At 35.2% G+C, this 17,291-nt stretch overlaps 1 protein-coding gene across 2 annotated transcripts in view; it reads right to left on the reverse strand.

Annotated features, from left to right (window-relative positions):
• Nucleotides 1–960: 960 nt before the first annotated feature.
• Nucleotides 961–17,291, reverse strand: part of WARS2 (tryptophanyl tRNA synthetase 2, mitochondrial) — a 70,147-nt gene continuing 53,816 nt past the window's right edge. For both annotated transcript variants that reach the window (XM_023503517.2, XM_012549652.3), the window contains exons 5-6: nucleotides 6,374–6,492; nucleotides 961–4,134 (exon numbers count right to left, since the gene is read on the reverse strand). In XM_023503517.2, coding sequence (XP_023359285.1) covers nucleotides 3,686–4,134; nucleotides 6,374–6,492 — 568 coding nt within the window. In that variant the 3' untranslated portion in view covers nucleotides 961–3,685. The remainder of the gene's footprint in view (nucleotides 4,135–6,373; nucleotides 6,493–17,291) is intronic.

The following is a 17,291-nucleotide window of genomic DNA, read 5'->3' on the forward strand; positions in this document are numbered from 1 at the left end:
ATTACATATGCACCATATACATATATGTATATATTTACAAAATTTGGAGTGGAAGTGGTTGTCATTTTTTAGGTTAGAATGGATAAAATGGAGTTGTGAATGCTGTTCTTCTCCTCAGCTAATCAAAGTGTCTAAAGGGCTTTAAGATACACTTCTTAGAAGTGTTTCTGCAAAAAAGGGCATGTTGCCAGCAGTGTTACTACTGGGATTATATCCCAAAGAGATTATAAAGAAGGGAAAGGGACCTGTATGTGCACGAATGTTTGTGGCAGCCCTTTTTGTAGTGGCTAGAAACTGGAAACTGAATGGATGTCCATCAGTTGGAGAATGGCTGAATAAATTGTGGTATATGAAAATTATGGAATATTACTGTTCTGTAAGAAATGACCAACAGGATGATTTCAGAAAGGCCTGAGAGACTTACACTTAACTGATGCTGAGTGAAATGAGCAGGACCAGGAGATCATTATATACTTCAACAATACTAGATGATGACCAGTTCTGATGGATCAGGCCATCCTCAGCAACGAGATCAACCAAATCATTTCTAATGGAGCAGTAATGAACTGAACTAGCTATACCCAGAAAAAGAACTCTGGGAGATGACTAAAACCATTACATTGAATTCCTAATCCCTATATTTATGCACACCTGCATTTTTGATTTCTTCACAAGCTAATTGTACAATAATTCAGAGTCTGATTCTTTTGTACAGCAAAATAATGTTTTGGTCATGTAGACTTATTGTGTATCTAATTTATATTTTAATATATTTAACATCTACTGGTCATCCTGCCATTTAGGGAGGGGTGGGGGTAAGAGGTGAAAAATTGGAACAAGAGGTTTGGCAATTGTTAATGCTGTAAAGTTACCCATGTATATATCCTGTAAATAAAAGGCTATTAAATAAAAAAAAAAAAAAAAAAAAAAAGAAAAATAAATAAAAATTAAAAAAAAAAAAAGGCATGTTGAAAGGTAATTAGGTGGTATGATCTCTGAGAAGCTATTCAAGGTGTAAAGGATAGGGACAAAAGGATGAAAAGAAAAATTGTAAGAAGTGGCAGGGATATTAGGAGGAGAGCTGGTGGCTGTATTTAGGAGACAGCAGAGAAAAAAAAAGGAGAGTTTGGTATGAAGAGCAGGGATAAGATAAATGATAGGAGGCAAGGAGGAGCTTGACTGGTACATTTCTAAAGGAGAGGGACTATGCAGAAGACAGGAAGCTCTACCAGGAAAAGTGTAATAGAAAAGTATAATAGGAGTGAAGTGGAATTTTTGTAGTTACTTATGGAGATAAAGAAACAGATGCATCAGAGATGATGGAAGCAGAAGCAGCTGCCGCCACAGACTTTAAAAACAACCTGGATCTGAAGAGTAAAGAGTATGGTTTCTAGGATGCTCTTGGGGTCAAACACATGGTGCTGTGTGATTATCAAAGGAGCTATGGTCAGCAGGGAGCTGTAATAGTTCATATCTCCCCAGTACTGAGCATGTGGGAGCCTTAAGAATCTTATGAATAAGGAGTAAGTATTACACAGGCATTGGAAAAAGTCAGGCAGTAAAATCAATGGAAAAAATAAGATCATTCACTGGGGAACCATCAACTTCAAAAATTCCACTGTTGGCTATTTTTCTACTGTGAGCCTAGGAGAGGAAAGGTTTGTTCCCTCAGAGCTGTCATAAAACCCGCCTGTGGTCTTGTATCCATGTGAGTACTTGCTTTCAGTTCAGGTGCAAGAGACTTCTTCTAGTACGCCTCTTTATATATCAGAAGAGATCTCCTGCCCACCCATGTCGGTCTCTGGTTTCCACTCTACACATGCCTATTTCTAAAGTCCATTTTTCACTGATATAACTGGGCCAGTCAAATGTCAGTTGGTCATCAGCCAAGTCACCTTTTTTTGGGGAAGCTCTCAATTTCTGAGGGCTTTTTAGAGGTCCCTTTACTACTACTACTACCTTCGGTTGTTCTCAATAGATTCTCCCACAGGACACCATAATGAGTTAACTTAGTGGTAGGTATTTAAGATGGTCATTTGTTGATCAGTCCCCTCCATTTCAAAACCTGAAATGATAATCTGGATTCTATGTCATGAATGGATGCAGTAAAATTATAAAATTATCCCTGACAATTCTGAACACGGTCACAAATCATTCGTTGGAAGGCATAAAATATATCATGTTTGTTTCCTTTGTTCTAAAGAGTACATTTTCAAGAGAATAACTGTGGACTTGGTTCAGGGTCAGAGGAATGCAAGATATTAACTCACATCTGCTAAACTCAACATTTTTTTTAAGCAACATCCAAATACTCTGTCCATTTAAGTGCTGAGATAGAAGTCTAGAAGCCAAATGTTAATGAGCTAAAATAGCAGATGTAGGAGACAAAAACTATAATCCTTTAAACTGGAGAAAAAGAGAGAGAGAGAGAGAGAGAGAGAGAGAGAGAGAGAGAGAAGGAAGTGAGGGAGAGAGAGAGAAAGAGGGAGGGAGGGAGAGGGAGAGGCTTTCTTAGAAAGCTACTCCAAAAGACAGCAGTTCTTCTGAGCATCTTTGAAGAAGCCTTAAAAGCTGAAGAGAAGAAATATCTATTTCTTCTGCTTCTCTTTCTTATGGATGTGAAGTAGGATAACATGCATTGGTAGAAATTGTGAAGTAAAAAGTCAGTTTTTGCTTTGTGAAAAATTTCTGGACTATTTTCTATCTTTCATTAGATATTTATTGAGAGCCTGCAGTGTGTTCTGGATTGAGACTGAGGTAGACTTGCCATGAGGTGACACCACACAGAAATCTGAACTGTGTGCCTGATACTACACAGATGGCTGACTGGGTTCATCAGTTCCAGTGGTCCATAAAATATACCAGCAGTATAAAAACAACACACTCTCCTTTTATGGAGTAACTATCATACAGACATTTTTTTTTTTTTTTTTTGGATTCAGCTTCTTGGTTTAAAAAAAAATTAGTAAAAAGAGGCTATAATATTCTTGAAGAACAATATTCCACATATAAGTTGACCCCCCAGTGTCTTATTTAAAGCTTAATCTTCAGAGAGAAACTATTACATAAATTGAATGAATGAATGAACAATGTATTTATTAAGCTCTTACTATGTTTAAAGAGAATAATTCTATGTGCTAAAAATAATAAAGGAAACAACTTGTAAAAAGTAGGAGCTTTTAATCTGAATATGTGGCTTAGCACATAGTAGGTGCTGCATAAATGTTTATTTCCTCACTGCTTCCACTCTTCTCTGGAAGAGGTCAGCACAAGAATATGTTCCTGATTATTCAAAATTACTTTTGTAATATGAAACAGAGATTCATGGAGGGAAAACCCCAAACCTGCAGAATTATTTGAATCCTAACCCCAAAAAGAAGAAGAAAAAAGAGAAAAAGAAAGAAAAGAAAATGATGAAGAAAGTAGCAGCAGCAGCAGCAGCAACGTGGCTTTTTGAATATTTAGCCATGCTTATTGCTTTAATTTCATTTTCCTTTTTTTCTGATGGCAAAATTTTGTTTATGGAATTTGGGAAAGTGATACTTAGTTAGGGTCACAAAACATTGTTTCCTCATCTGAAGTGAGCAGGTAGGGATGGTCCAACAAAAGTCATAAACAATAGAGTTTCCTATGCCTGAGGTCAGGTCCCTCCATTAGGGATATACATGATTATTTGATCACAGTCTTATAAAAAACCTACTAATTTCTTGACTTCTTGGCACACTGGTTTGGCTAGCTCTCTGGCTTTTTCTGCCCCAACCTGTAAAACCTTTTTCAAGTAGTCTTTCTCCACACTCAGTCTCTCAACCTCTCTCTTAATTGGTGCAAATTTCTGAATAACAGCATCTGCCACCACATCTTTGTAGCGAGCAGTGTCAAGGCCGGCACTCTGGTGGATCACTTCTTCTACTGTGAGGCCCGTCATCGCAGCATGAATGTCCACCATATTGGAGACACCCAACCGAGTAGAAGGGCTGTAGGTCACCTCCGAAGTAAAGTCTGTGACGGCTTTACGGAACTTCATCACAATCTCCTCTGGGCTGTCTGTTATCCTAATGGTGGCTAACTTGTCAGGGTCCGATTTTGACATTTTGGCTGAAGGATCACGGAGTGATTTTACTTTCTTCATAGAGGCTAAGAACAAGCACAAGAATTGTTAATTAGCTTTTAAAATAAGTGATGGATATTGCCCTAGCTGCTGTGGTTCTCCTCCAGGAAGAATTCAACAAGTAAAAGATGTAGAGAAAACCCCAATGTTTAGCACAGTGTGGGTACCTAATGAATGTCTGTTGGACGGAATGGAAACTTGTGTGCTTATTAATAACATTTCTGGAAGATTAATGGTGATCATAACAGTGAAAAGTGAAGCATTTCATAGATCATAATTTAACTTCTTTGAATCTTTTAAAACATATATGTTTTATGAATTTCCTTATTTCACATGTTACAGAGCTACTGAACTATTTGGGTTGCTGTTTTGGTATGTTAATGAGTAGAGAAGCTTAAAAATAAAAATAGGTTTTATTCTAGTTTCAATGGATTCTTCCCCCACTAATTGGTAATGAACATGTATATGGTACATATTCAAGAAATTTTTTTTTAAATTCAGAAATGACTTCTTTTTTGTTTGAACAGAAATATAATATTTGGCTTTGTCTCACAAAATAGTGCTTCCTGTGCAGTATGCTCTAAAGGAGCTCATTATTGTCTAGATAATATCTATCAATTCTGTAAAAACTTCCAAATATTAACTAGTAGAAAAATTATAAAATAATGCATAATTATTTGAAGGAGACTCAAATATAAGGAAAATCTCCCAATAATTATAGGATTACAGTACTTACAGTACTTCTGAATGGGAAGAATTTTTCCTTCTTACATATCTAATCTTCTGGCATTTTATTAATGGAGAAGAAGACTGAGAGAAGGTAAATTATTTGTCCAAGTTGACATATTTAATTAGTAGCAAAAAATGGGATCTGTAAGTAATCTAGCAGCTAGGTGGCACAATGAATTGACTATTGAGCCTGGAATCAGGAAGTCTCATCTTCCTGAGTTCAAATCTAGCCTCAAACTCTTACTAGCTGAATGACCATGTGCAAATCACTTAACACAATTTGCCTCAGTTTCCTCATCTGCAAAATGAGCTGGGGGAGGGGGAAGCAAACTACTTCAATATCTTTACCAAGAAAATTCCAAATGGGGTCACAAAGAATCAGATAGAACTAAAAACAACTTAATAATATAAACAACAAAATCTCACTCCAAATCTGGTGGGGTTTTTTTGTTTTTACTATATCCTGCTATATCATTTACTTTGGACTGTTCAAAAATTGCATGGGCTGCCTTGTGAGAGGATCATCAAGAGCTAGCTATACTATCAGTATTATAGTTTCATGAACAGAGCCAACTATACCATCAGTATTATAATTTCGCATTCTTTTAATTTATTTACTTTGAGTTTTCAGTTCTTCTTTTGGTTCTTATGACTATATTTCATTTAGACAACATTTTAAATCTATGTAGGTATTTCAAACTCTCATAATTTATTTTTTCCAATGGTACAACCTGTTGTACTATTCCGATAATAAGGAATGAGACATAGAAGAATAGGAAGAGGAAAACCAATTTTCCGCAAATCATGAACTACCCATGGAAGACTATTCATTCAAGACAAGTATTTACTAAATACCTAATGTATGCTTGACATTGTCTTAGGCAAAGGAGAAAAAAAGACCAAAAAAAAAAATTTACCCAAACCTCTCAGATGCTTAAGGAATGGACAGGGAAAGCCATAGATTAGAGAATGACATCAATCTGTGGCATACGAATATAATGGAATATTGTACAGTGAGAAATGATAAATATAGAGAATTTTTAAAAATATGAGGACATTTGTACAAATTGATACCCAGTGAAATAAGGGGAATTCCTCCCCCCACAAAATAAAACAGACATAAAGCCTATTACAACATCAATTAAGAATTCACTAAAAGAAGCCAAACTCTGAATAATTGAAAAACCAATAATGGTCCTGGGGAAGCGATAATCTCCCATGTAATCTCCCATGTAATGGCAGAGAAAAAGAAGAGACTTCTAAGGCAGAAGTGACTCCTTCACTGCTATCAAGCTTTTTTATTTCACTGCCTTTGTTTATTAAAGGGAGGGTTCAGCTGAATCCAAGAGGGAGAATGTTTTTTTTTCTCTCTCTCTCTCTCTCTCTTTCCCCATTTCACTCAAGCATATTCTAAGTTGAAACTGTCACCAAACTTTTATCTTCTCTGTAATTCCCAAATTTAATCAGCATGACTTCAAGTACAGATTGGCATCTTCAAATCAATCACAATTTAATAATCATAGACTCACTACTTACTTAAAAGGGATTTGGGTACCGGAAAGAACTCCCCATACTTCTTGTTAAAACGTTGTGCTAGATCTCGGACCAGTTCCATATGTTTGATTTGATCTTCCCCAACAGGGACGTGTGTGGACCTTTTAATAAAAGACAGAAAGTCTCAGAGAAGCTTTTTGGTCATGTTGAAATAATAGCTGTGGCTTATTTCACTATTAGGACTCACAAATGTTTGTCAACAACAGAGCAGGAGTAGAAACCCAAACTAGCTCTGTGTGTTACAGATGACAAAGAGATTGCTGCCCAATCAAATTTTGTGTGTTTTTGTTTGTTTTTCCTAGATCAGTAAAGTACAGAACACCAAGCAATCGCTTGTTTCTGAGGAGATAAAAGATACCCGAAATAGCCTATGCTCTATATTAAGTTGGCACAGTCATAATTTAAATCTATACCTCCCATATATTTTTATCACCCCTACTTTGAATGTCTGACCCCATGTCTTCATTTTTATCTGTAAAATTTCAAAGAATTTCAGAGAAAAGCAGAGGTCATAACTATACAGAGAGGAGAATTCAGAAAAATTAACTAGTGTCATTTGAAAGTTTTTTTTTCTGTCAGAGTGTTCCTCATTTTCCTGGTGAATTACCCACAGGCTATAGATAATAGATAACATGAGTCACATTGGATATATTTGGTAAGATAAAACTAATAAGAAGTTGATAAGTGTAACTTCCAAGTAGAACAATGAAAATCAGCTTATTATCTATAGAGATAATTTAGAAACTGCATATCCAACTTCAGCAGATCATCTCATCAATTTATGCCAATAAATTACAGATTGACACAAGAAATGCCTATCTGTCACAATTCAAAGTATAGACAGTACAGCTAATGTGTATACCAGCACATCAATATTGCATTTTTCAAAACCTGAGAACAGTTGGATTTTGCTAGCACTCAGTAAAAAGGATTACTCGAAGATTAATGTTTTAATTTTTTTATAAGATATCTTAAAACTGAAGGGTATATTTCAAAACATCGCTTTTTAAAAGCTCATTTTTTTTTTTTACTATTATGCTTTATAGTCACATATGATTTTCCATTTGTTTTCTTGCTTATACTATGTTTTATACTTATTCTTTGCATAACTTAATTTTTAAAAAGCTACTTTGGTCTTATATGGGCCCAAGGTACATTTTTTTAAAACTGAATTTCTAAATAGTGGCAAATTTTTATCTCTTGAGAATGGATTTAATTTTTGTAAAACTGAAAGTCATTCAGAGCCAACCTGGGCAAAATGATAAGTGATGAGGCTGGATAATCCTGTTTGGGTCAAAAAACAATAGCCCGCAAGATTATTTCCAGTTCATTTAGACTAAAGACCTTATGGACTTAAGTATTACAAATACTTAACTGCTCACTCAAAGTTGTGGAGGCTTTCTTTACTTTCTCTTGATATCCCTCATCCTTGTTTACATGACCAGATCATTTTCTTTTCCTAGTTTTATATTGTAACCTATTATAACCACCACATACTTCTCTATTATCCTCTGTGAGACAAACATTTTCATTTCTTCAGAAAATGTTGTATTCTATATTTCACAGACATAAGTAATACTGGTAGAAAGTTGGTATTCACAAATTGGGTCTTTGTGTCTGGAGTCATTAAAAAGGGACCTTCAATTTCCTGAGGCAATGAAACCGATTCCCTGACTTCAGTTTACTCTAGGTCCAAAAAGTTAGCCATTTGCACTTTGTTTCAAAGACACACACACACACACACACACACACACACACATGCGCGCGCGCACGCGCAAGCTTTTTAAGTTGCTCCTACAACTGCATCTTATAAATAGGACAATAGCCATTCTTCATCCATTTGGTCTTTCCTACGAGCCTAAGTCACTCTAAATTCCTTTGAATTGCTATGTATCCACTCTAGGAAGCTTTACTACATTCTTGCATTAAATGCAACTTAACTGTCACAATATCATTCACAAGCAAGAGCATCTGGAAGATTGGATGGGGACTCCCTCTTTGACTTGAAATCTGTGCTGGATTTCATCCAGACAGGGGCAAACACCTTTAGCGTATATGTCTCCCTGTTTTATGCCTTGCCTGATATTTAGCAGCAAAGGATAGTTGAAGAACGTTAGCTCTGTTATATTATTCAAGGAACCTTTAATGATTTTGATGTATAGATAAAAGATACCTTGCAAGAGAAACTTTAAGGATCATTTCCCACCCTCTCATAATTAACAAACAATAAGCACTGTGAGATCTTATATTATCTACATCTTTCAGTGAATTGTAAAAGGTAAAAATTAGTTTCATAACAGAATGGAGTTTGTGAAACTATTCCTGACTAATAATCCTACCAGGAATGACATTGATTAATATGTAAATGAGTGTCATAAATATTTGTATAGATTAAAAAGTAGGCTTACAGTTTGGTAGCAATTATGTTTTCTCAGTTGCCCCTTTCCAATATTTATAAAGTCTAAGTTTTTCCCCCCATTCCTTTGGTATCTTCTCAGATACCTTTTAAGAAAATTCCTCAATATTCTTATAATTGTGTCACTTCAACACAAATCTTCTCTATGCTGCTTTTCACATCTTTGTTCTTTTTAGTACAATTTCTATGTCACCATTAATCTATCTGAGGTTGTGATACTAGAATTAGAGTGCCACCACTATTCCTAATGGCAAAAAAAGAAAAAAAATTAGTTGGATGTCAAAATCTTTGCAGATATTTTCCATTTTCTTTGTTTGATGTTCTTCTGTTTTTATTCTTCAATGCCAACAGGGTGAATTGGCTAAGTTTGATCTGTAGTGTTTCTTGTACTAGATGTCTCCTATGTGTGGAATGCTCTCCCTCTTCCCTTCCTCATAGAAATCAGGCTCTTCTTTCACAATGCATTTCACCAATTGTTAGTATCCTCCCTTTCAAAACACCTTGTATTTAACTATTTTGTATTTATTCTCGTCATACTTCTTCTATACATAATAGGATATATCTTTGTTGTCTCCATTATTAGAATGTAAACTCCTTATAAGTAGGAATTGTTTCATTCACTATGTTTGTATCCCTGACAACACAGGTCCTGGCAGATTTGTCAGTTGCTTAGAAAATACTTGATTGAGGGAGGGATTGATCCTTTCAAACTTTCTTTATATTTGGTTTTACTCTCTCCTGTTTATCTCTGATTAATAAGATAATGCCAATTATATCATTTATTATCCTTTTTTATAACATCTTACAGATGAGTTTATACTCTGACTAGTGCTGCCTTTGTTTAGTAATTTTATATATTTTGTTTGTACATAGTTATTTATATGTTATTTCCCCCATTAGGACATAAAATCCTTGAGGGCGGGGACAATTTTTTTTTCTTTCTTAGTATCCCCTGGCCTTAGCACATAAATGTACAAAGAGTAGAAATACAGCTAGAGAAACTGAATGATATAAGTCTTGACATTCTTGATATAAACCATGCCAGAAGAAAGAAGTTTCAGCTAAATGGAAGGATAACTCACAGCATCCTTGATAGAATGGGGATAGGGGAAAAAAGAAAAGGGTTAGTTCATTTGTTCATACATCCAAAATCAAGAGGAAACATTATTTTGTTGGACATTTGGTCATTCCATATAGCAGTACTGAAAAGTACTGGGAAAAAATTTATTTTTAAAAATCTAGACTTCAACAAGGTTTAAGTGCTTGTAAAATGACTAATCTTTGGCTATAAAATCTTTACATTTGGCAAGTAAGTCAAGTGTTTGCGGACTAAAATATTTTCATGATTCTTTTATTTTTGTCATGGCATCCAATTTACATTGGTTAATCTTCTGCACAATGTTACACTTTGCAATACTCTCATTTCTGTTGTCTACTGCCTGTTTTTCACTAACAATTGCTGGTTTAAATAATTCAGGATCGAGCTATTGTAATTGTATTCCATAGCAACTATTTCATCTCTGTTCTCTCCTCTTCCTTTTTCTTTTCTTCTTAGTCATTCTCATCTTTGTTCTGACATCTGGTGGTCTGACCATACACAGGCTACTAATTCCAGGATGTTTTTCACATCAAAAATTTTTCCCATCTGAAAAAAATATGATCAAATGTATATATATATATATATATATATATATATATATGTTTTTTTTTTTTCTTGGTGATGCTATTTGTTGCCTTTCATGTCTATCATCTACCAATTTTTTTTCTTGAAGAAAATGTTTAGGATGCAGCCATCAGCATTTTGGGTAGCTTATAAGTATTTGGCCTCTTTCATTTTCTCTTCCTGAATTGTATTTTCTGATATATCTTATCATCCTTATTTATTCTAACCTTTGCTTTGAAGTTACTGAATATTAAAGTTTATACTGATTTAATTTGAGGGGCTATAGTTAAAAAAAAGTTTCAGAAAATTTCTCTATTTCCTCCCCTTCAATCAATATTGGTATAGTGCAATTATTTACATGTTGGTCTTTCTGCAAATATTTATCATGAGTACTATAATATGAGTTAACTAAATATCCCACAAAATAATGCTTCTTGTTGTCTTTGGATATAAGAAAAAACTAACTCTGGAAATTACTTTTTCTTTCTTTTCTTTTCTTTTCTTTTCTCTTCTCTCTCTCTCTCTCTCTCTCTCTCTCTCTCTCTCTTTCTTTCTTTCTTCCCTCCCTCCCTCCAAGGAATAATCTGTGACTTGTCCTTCCATTTGGTAGCACCTTTTCCCTTTCTTCTGATTTTCTTTAAAGCAAGGATGTCAAGACTGATTGTTTTCTCCAGTAATATGTCCACTCATTGGTCCTTAGACAAGAATGTCATTTTTGGAACAACAGCAGTCATTTTTAAAAGTTTATAGTTAATTTAAAAATACACACACAAAGCATAAGAGATAATTATCAGGGCCATGTTTATTGTTGTGTCCTAGACAATTCTGAGTTGAACTAGGGATGTTGCACAATTAAGTGTTAAGTACTAAAAATATTCCTTATTATTTTATTTTCTCATGTCTAGTCCCCTGTTTATGATACTCTTCTGGCACTCCCCATTTTGCAATCATTTCTAGTCTTTGACCAGACTTGACTACTCCTCTTGATAATTACAGTGAATTTGACATCCAGAGGTCAGCATGAACTCCCCCAATTCCAAATTAGTCTGCAGGGCAGGTTAAAATGCAACTGCAGTAGCTTGTAGGAAATCACAATGGCCTGCAACTAACACAGAAGAAACAATGACCATAATCAATGCACTTTAAACACATCACAATGAATATTTCCACATGTCAAAATGGTTCCAGATTCACAAAGCAACCAAACTAAACAGAAAACACATTTAACTTTTATAATAACTCTTTGGGTATCTTTGCTGGTATCTGTTTCTTGCCTCTTTTCTCACTTTTTTTTTTTTTTTTTAAGGCTTTTGTTTTTTAAAGGAAAAAATAACAACTCATCTTTTTCACCCGGTCCTGTTACACATCATGGCCATTTCATCCTATGTTAGTCTTTTTTTCCCTCTCTGACCCTTTCTCCCCTGCTTCTGGTATTCTTTTTACCTCCTACAATGGATGTTGGCCCTCACTTCTTGCCCACTGCTTTTACACTTAACGTTATTTCAGTCTGTGTTTAATTTCACAGTTGGGCAGTTCACCGTTTACATTTTCAACCTTTCTCCTCTAGCTTTTCCTTTCACCTCACATGTTTTGGCTTTACTCATTATTCATGTGTATTATTACACCTTAGGGTGTAATGACATCTGTCCTTTTATTTTTTTCCTTCTCTATTTCTTTCATTCATCCTAATTAGGTTTTTTAAAATTTACCATAAAACAAACATTTCCTTATTGGGCTGGGTGACTCTAGGCAAGTCACAGTACTCTGGGTAATTCTTTGAGGCTTTACATTCCAGAGAAGGTGCTGCCTTGTGCTAGTAGAATAAGTTTCCTTCCCTGGGAGTTCCCTATGTCAATGAAATCATCACTTCAGTATTTATTCCCTTTTTTACTCATTTTCCATCCACTGTACTACTGCAACCCAGAAAGCTCATCACTGGGAAAACTCTCATTGTTCTGCAAGAGGTCATCAGTCCTGGTAGTCATAGTTCATCACTTTCCTCCAAGCCTCTGACTGTAGCCTGGACCATGAGCTCCAAAAGTCCACCAAAAGAGGGGGTTCCCAGATACCTCATTCCCCACTCTACTTTGGGTCGTGTCTGACATGTTCCCTCCATCTTCCTTTTGTGTGTTCTTTTTCCCCATCAGATTGGAAGCAGGGTCTATGTCTACGGACATATGTCTATGGACATGGTTATATCTAACATTAGGCTACTTGATGGTGCAATGGATAGAGTGCTAGGTCTGAAGCCAGGAAGCCTCCTTTTCCTGAGTTCAAATACAGCCCTAGTCACTTGCTGTGTGACTCTGGGCAAGTCACTTCACCCTGTGTGCCCCAGTTTCCTCAGCTGTAAAATGAGTTGGAGAAGGAAACAGCAAACCACTCCAGGACTGAAAACCCCAAATGGAGTCACAGAGCATTGGACACAACTCAACAATAATAACAATAAGCTCTTAGTACAGTACATGTAGCAGGCACTTAATAAATGTTCACTGATTATTCTAGTTTCTCTTTGATCTCTATCTTTTGTAACTCAATCACTTTAAATTATTATTATTATTTTTTTTAATTTAATAGCCTTTTATTTACAGGATATATACATGGGTAACTTTACAGCATTAACAATTGCCAAACCTCTTGTTCCAATTTTTCACCTCTTACCCCCCCCCCACCCCCTCCCCTAAATGGCAGGATGACCAGTAGATGTTAAATATATTAAAATATAACTTAGATACACAATAAGTATACATGACCAAAACATTATTTTGCTGTACAAAAAGAATCAGACTCTGAATTATTGTACAATTAGCTTGTGAAGGAAATCAAAAATGCAGGTGTGCATAAATATAGGGATTGGGAATTCAATGTAATGGTTTTTAGTCATCTCCCAGAGTTCTTTTTCTGGGTATAGCTAGTTCAGTTCATTACTGCTCCATTAGAAATGATTTGGTTGATCTCGTTGCTGAGGATGGCCTGATCCATCAGAACTGGTCATCATCTAGTATTGTTGATGAAGTATATAATGATCTCCTGGTCCTGCTCATTTCACTCAGCATCAGTTCGTGTAAGTCTCTCCAGGCCTTTCTGAAATCATCCTGTTGGTCATTTCTTACAGAACAGTAATATTCCATAATTTTCATATACCACAATTTATTCAGCCATTCTCCAACTGATGGACATCCATTCAGTTTCCAGTTTCTAGCCACTACAAAAAGGGCTGCCACAAACATTCGTGCACATACAGGTCCCTTTCCCTTCTTTATGATCTCTTTGGGATATAATCCCAGTAGTAACACTGCTGGATCAAAGGGTATGCACAGTTTGATACTTTAAATTATTTTTAAGCTCACTTTGGACGCTACAGTAGTACAGCCTTGCACATCAGAGCCAACAGAGGATGAATAAAGGAAAAAAGTCTTCTCATCTATCACCCAGACTGCTTATGAGCCTTTGCTCTCCCATTCTTCAATTATTTCTTCAAATTTTCTCCTAGTCTTCTTTGGCTATAAAAACATTTTCTCACAAAAAAGTTGGTATTTTTCTCAAATGAAAACTTCTTCTAAGAGCAATAATATTTATTAGAAGAGCATGATCTGATGGACTTAATCAAGGCCCTTCTAATTTGGTGTCATTTTAAGCTACTCAATAGCTCCAAAGCTTGCTAAAATCTGTTTCTTTACTGTCTTTGACTTTGGCTGATAATGTTTCCTCTTTTCTAATTTCCCTACATATTATATTCCTCCTTCTCCAGCTAGCCAATATCACCCAGTTTTCAATGCCATGAATGAGTCTTTCCTTCTTCATAAATTCATCCAGAACTATTCCAGTCCACTGACTTATCTTTTCCTTAAATTCTTATAGCATCAAAAGAGCAGATGGAATTTTCTGTTTTATAATCTTATTTTCTTGATCATTTGTTTTTATATCATCTTGCTTTCTAAATATAGCTCTACTCTCGTAAAGAAGAAAAAGAAAAGAGAAATAAAAGTTCAGGAAAAAAAAAATTCAATTCATCAAATGTGCCCCACCTCTGCAAAAAAAGAGAGGGAGATAGGCTCATTCAGCTCATTTCTAGGACCATTGTAATTATCATTACATAATATTCATTTTTATTGTTTTGTTTGGTTTGTTCCTTTGTACATTGTTGTAAACACTGAGTACTAGTACTATCTATAAATTTTTTATATTGCTTATTTCTCACAGTACATCAATAATCTATGACATTACTGTATCACTATGTAAATAGCCATTTCTGACCCAGCAGACATTTGTTCTCAGTTCTTTGACACCACACAAAGAATCTTTAGAGGCTCTCTATAGCCTCCAGAACATTGTCATGTATAGAAACCTTTCCAATCTGGATAGAGTTTGCCCACCCAAGTTCATTACACATTACTCTCACTCAATATTCTATCTGCTAACTAAATTGGCTTACTTGCTTTCCCCCTGAACACAATAGTCTGCCTCCTGGCTTTCTGCTTTTACCCAGGTACCCCACCCCTATCCCTTGTCTAGGATGTTCCTCCCTTGCATCTCTGCCTTTAAGAAACCCTGGACTACTTTCACTGCCATTGTTCCAATCAATGTGTATTTATTCGTCCAAATCCTGTATTTACTTATCTTTGAATATGATGGAATGTAAGTGTCTTCAGAGCAGGGATTTTCCGTGTTTTGTGGGGTTTTTTTAATTCTACTTCTCAGCAAGAAGTCATTGTTGGTAATGTGTTACAGATATATCAATTACAGTTGGTAATGTGGTACAGTTACACTGGCAACTGCCAGTATCAATCCCATAGTCCTTGAGAGAATTTTGATACTTCTGAGATCTTGGAAATCCCTAAGAGAATGCTCACATTAAAGACCTGGACTTTGGAGGCAAAGGGCAAGTTGGAGCTTGAGATCATTTAAAATGCTGTGTAATTTTCAAAATTTGATTTAGCTCAATCTTTTCTTATAATTTACTTACTATTTATTTCCAGTACCTATCCAAGAGAAATATATATATATATATATATATATATATATATATATATATATAGATGGGCTAACCCAATGATCTACTCATATACCTGCAACAAGCTGAGCAAAAAGCATTTTTCATTCATTTTGTTTCCTATTGTGTAGATGATTAAACCAATCTTTTCCCCAAGATACAGCTCAAATCCCACCTTCTATCTGAAGTTTTTCCCCTGAACTTTTCAATAGCTATTGACTTCCATCCCTAATCATCTTTTATTTATTTATTCTGTACATATTTATTCTATTGTTATCTTCTCCTATAGAACATAAGTTTGAGAATCGAGATGATTTTTCGTTTGTGTTTGTATCCTTAGTTCTGAGTATAATCCCTGAGCATGTTGATTAACTGAATGAAATAGTGATGGTTCTTAAATCAGAAAACTTGGGTTCAAATTCCACAATCATTGCCTACTACTCAGTGGCATTGGGAAAATAATTTTCTCTCATTGCACCTCAGTCCCCTAATCTGTGGAATGTAGTGGGTAGATTAGATTGCTCTCTGGGCAGTTCTGTACTCATGATCCTGTCAATTAGTATGACTTGAGCTAAGAATGATTTCTACATTTTTACACATAACAAAACTTTATTTTAAAATGTAAAAACAAATAGGTAATAGGCCAGGTTTGTCTCTAAAGATCATGGTTTGCCAGTCCCTACTATAAAATCTCAATAAATGCCTTGATAATACTCATTGACCTCATTTCAGTGCGAAGACAAGCAGAGAAGACAGAGATCTGCCTTGGGAGGAAAAAAGAAGGATCAAGAAATGAAGGAGTGCAAAGGCTTACAGATTACTTACAAATATCAGACTTGCAAATGATGAATACTTTAAGAAAAATGTCAAAAGATAGTGAACATCGTAAATACCAAAACAATGCCATCCAAATTAAAAATGACTTGAATGAGACTTGAAGCCATTTTGGCCTTCACTAATCATGTTTTGATATAAGAAAAGAGTTGGCTTCTTCCAGTTCTAACACCAATTTCTCAATTATGAGGTCAGGTAGCAATGGGAAGAATGAGACAACTTCTCTGGGGAAATGGAATACATTTACATTTGTATATTGACAATGACTTTTTAATGCCATTGTATCTGAAAATTACATATATAAGAATCAAGTGTTTTCAGTTCTTCAAACATGAATCAGGTCAATGAAAGCCAGTACAAATGCCTTCCCTAATCATAATAATTTCTTCATGCATGCCTTTTTATAGGGGGTAGAAAGCAGTTTTGATTGTATTTTGAAGAGGAAAAGGTCTAAATAACAGTGTGTGTCCAGGACCAGGAGATTTAAAAAAAAAAAAAAATTAAGTTCAGCTAGATGGCATAGTAGAAAGAACACCGGCTCTGGAATCAGGATTTGTGTTCAAATCTGACGTCACACACTTCCTAGCTGTGTGATCCGGGGCAAGTCACTTAACTCCAATTGCCTCAGCAAAAAAAAAAAAAAAAAAAATTAAGTTCATTAAAAAAAAATATATTGAAAGAAGCTTAAATTTGAGTAGGGAAAAAGAGAGTAGTTCATCCTATGTTTAAAACCAGGTACTTACTTAAATGGCAGGAAAAAAAATATAACAGCTACTGTGTAAGAGCTGTATCTTCAGATCCATGAACCATCACAACCCAAATCAGCAGATCCTAATCTAACAATTTCAGGTCTTAAGAATTCCACTATCTATCAAGACTTTACTCCAGTCCTGGGCTCTGCAGAGGGTTTTGTAAAACAATTTTTGAAAATCTTCCCTAATTTTGCTTGGAAAATGCTTTAATTTGTGGAATCACAGAATTTAGATCTGAAAGC

Source organism: Sarcophilus harrisii, chromosome 4 (assembly GCF_902635505.1).
Source record: "Sarcophilus harrisii chromosome 4, mSarHar1.11, whole genome shotgun sequence".
Taxonomy (NCBI): Eukaryota; Metazoa; Chordata; class Mammalia; order Dasyuromorphia; family Dasyuridae; genus Sarcophilus; species Sarcophilus harrisii.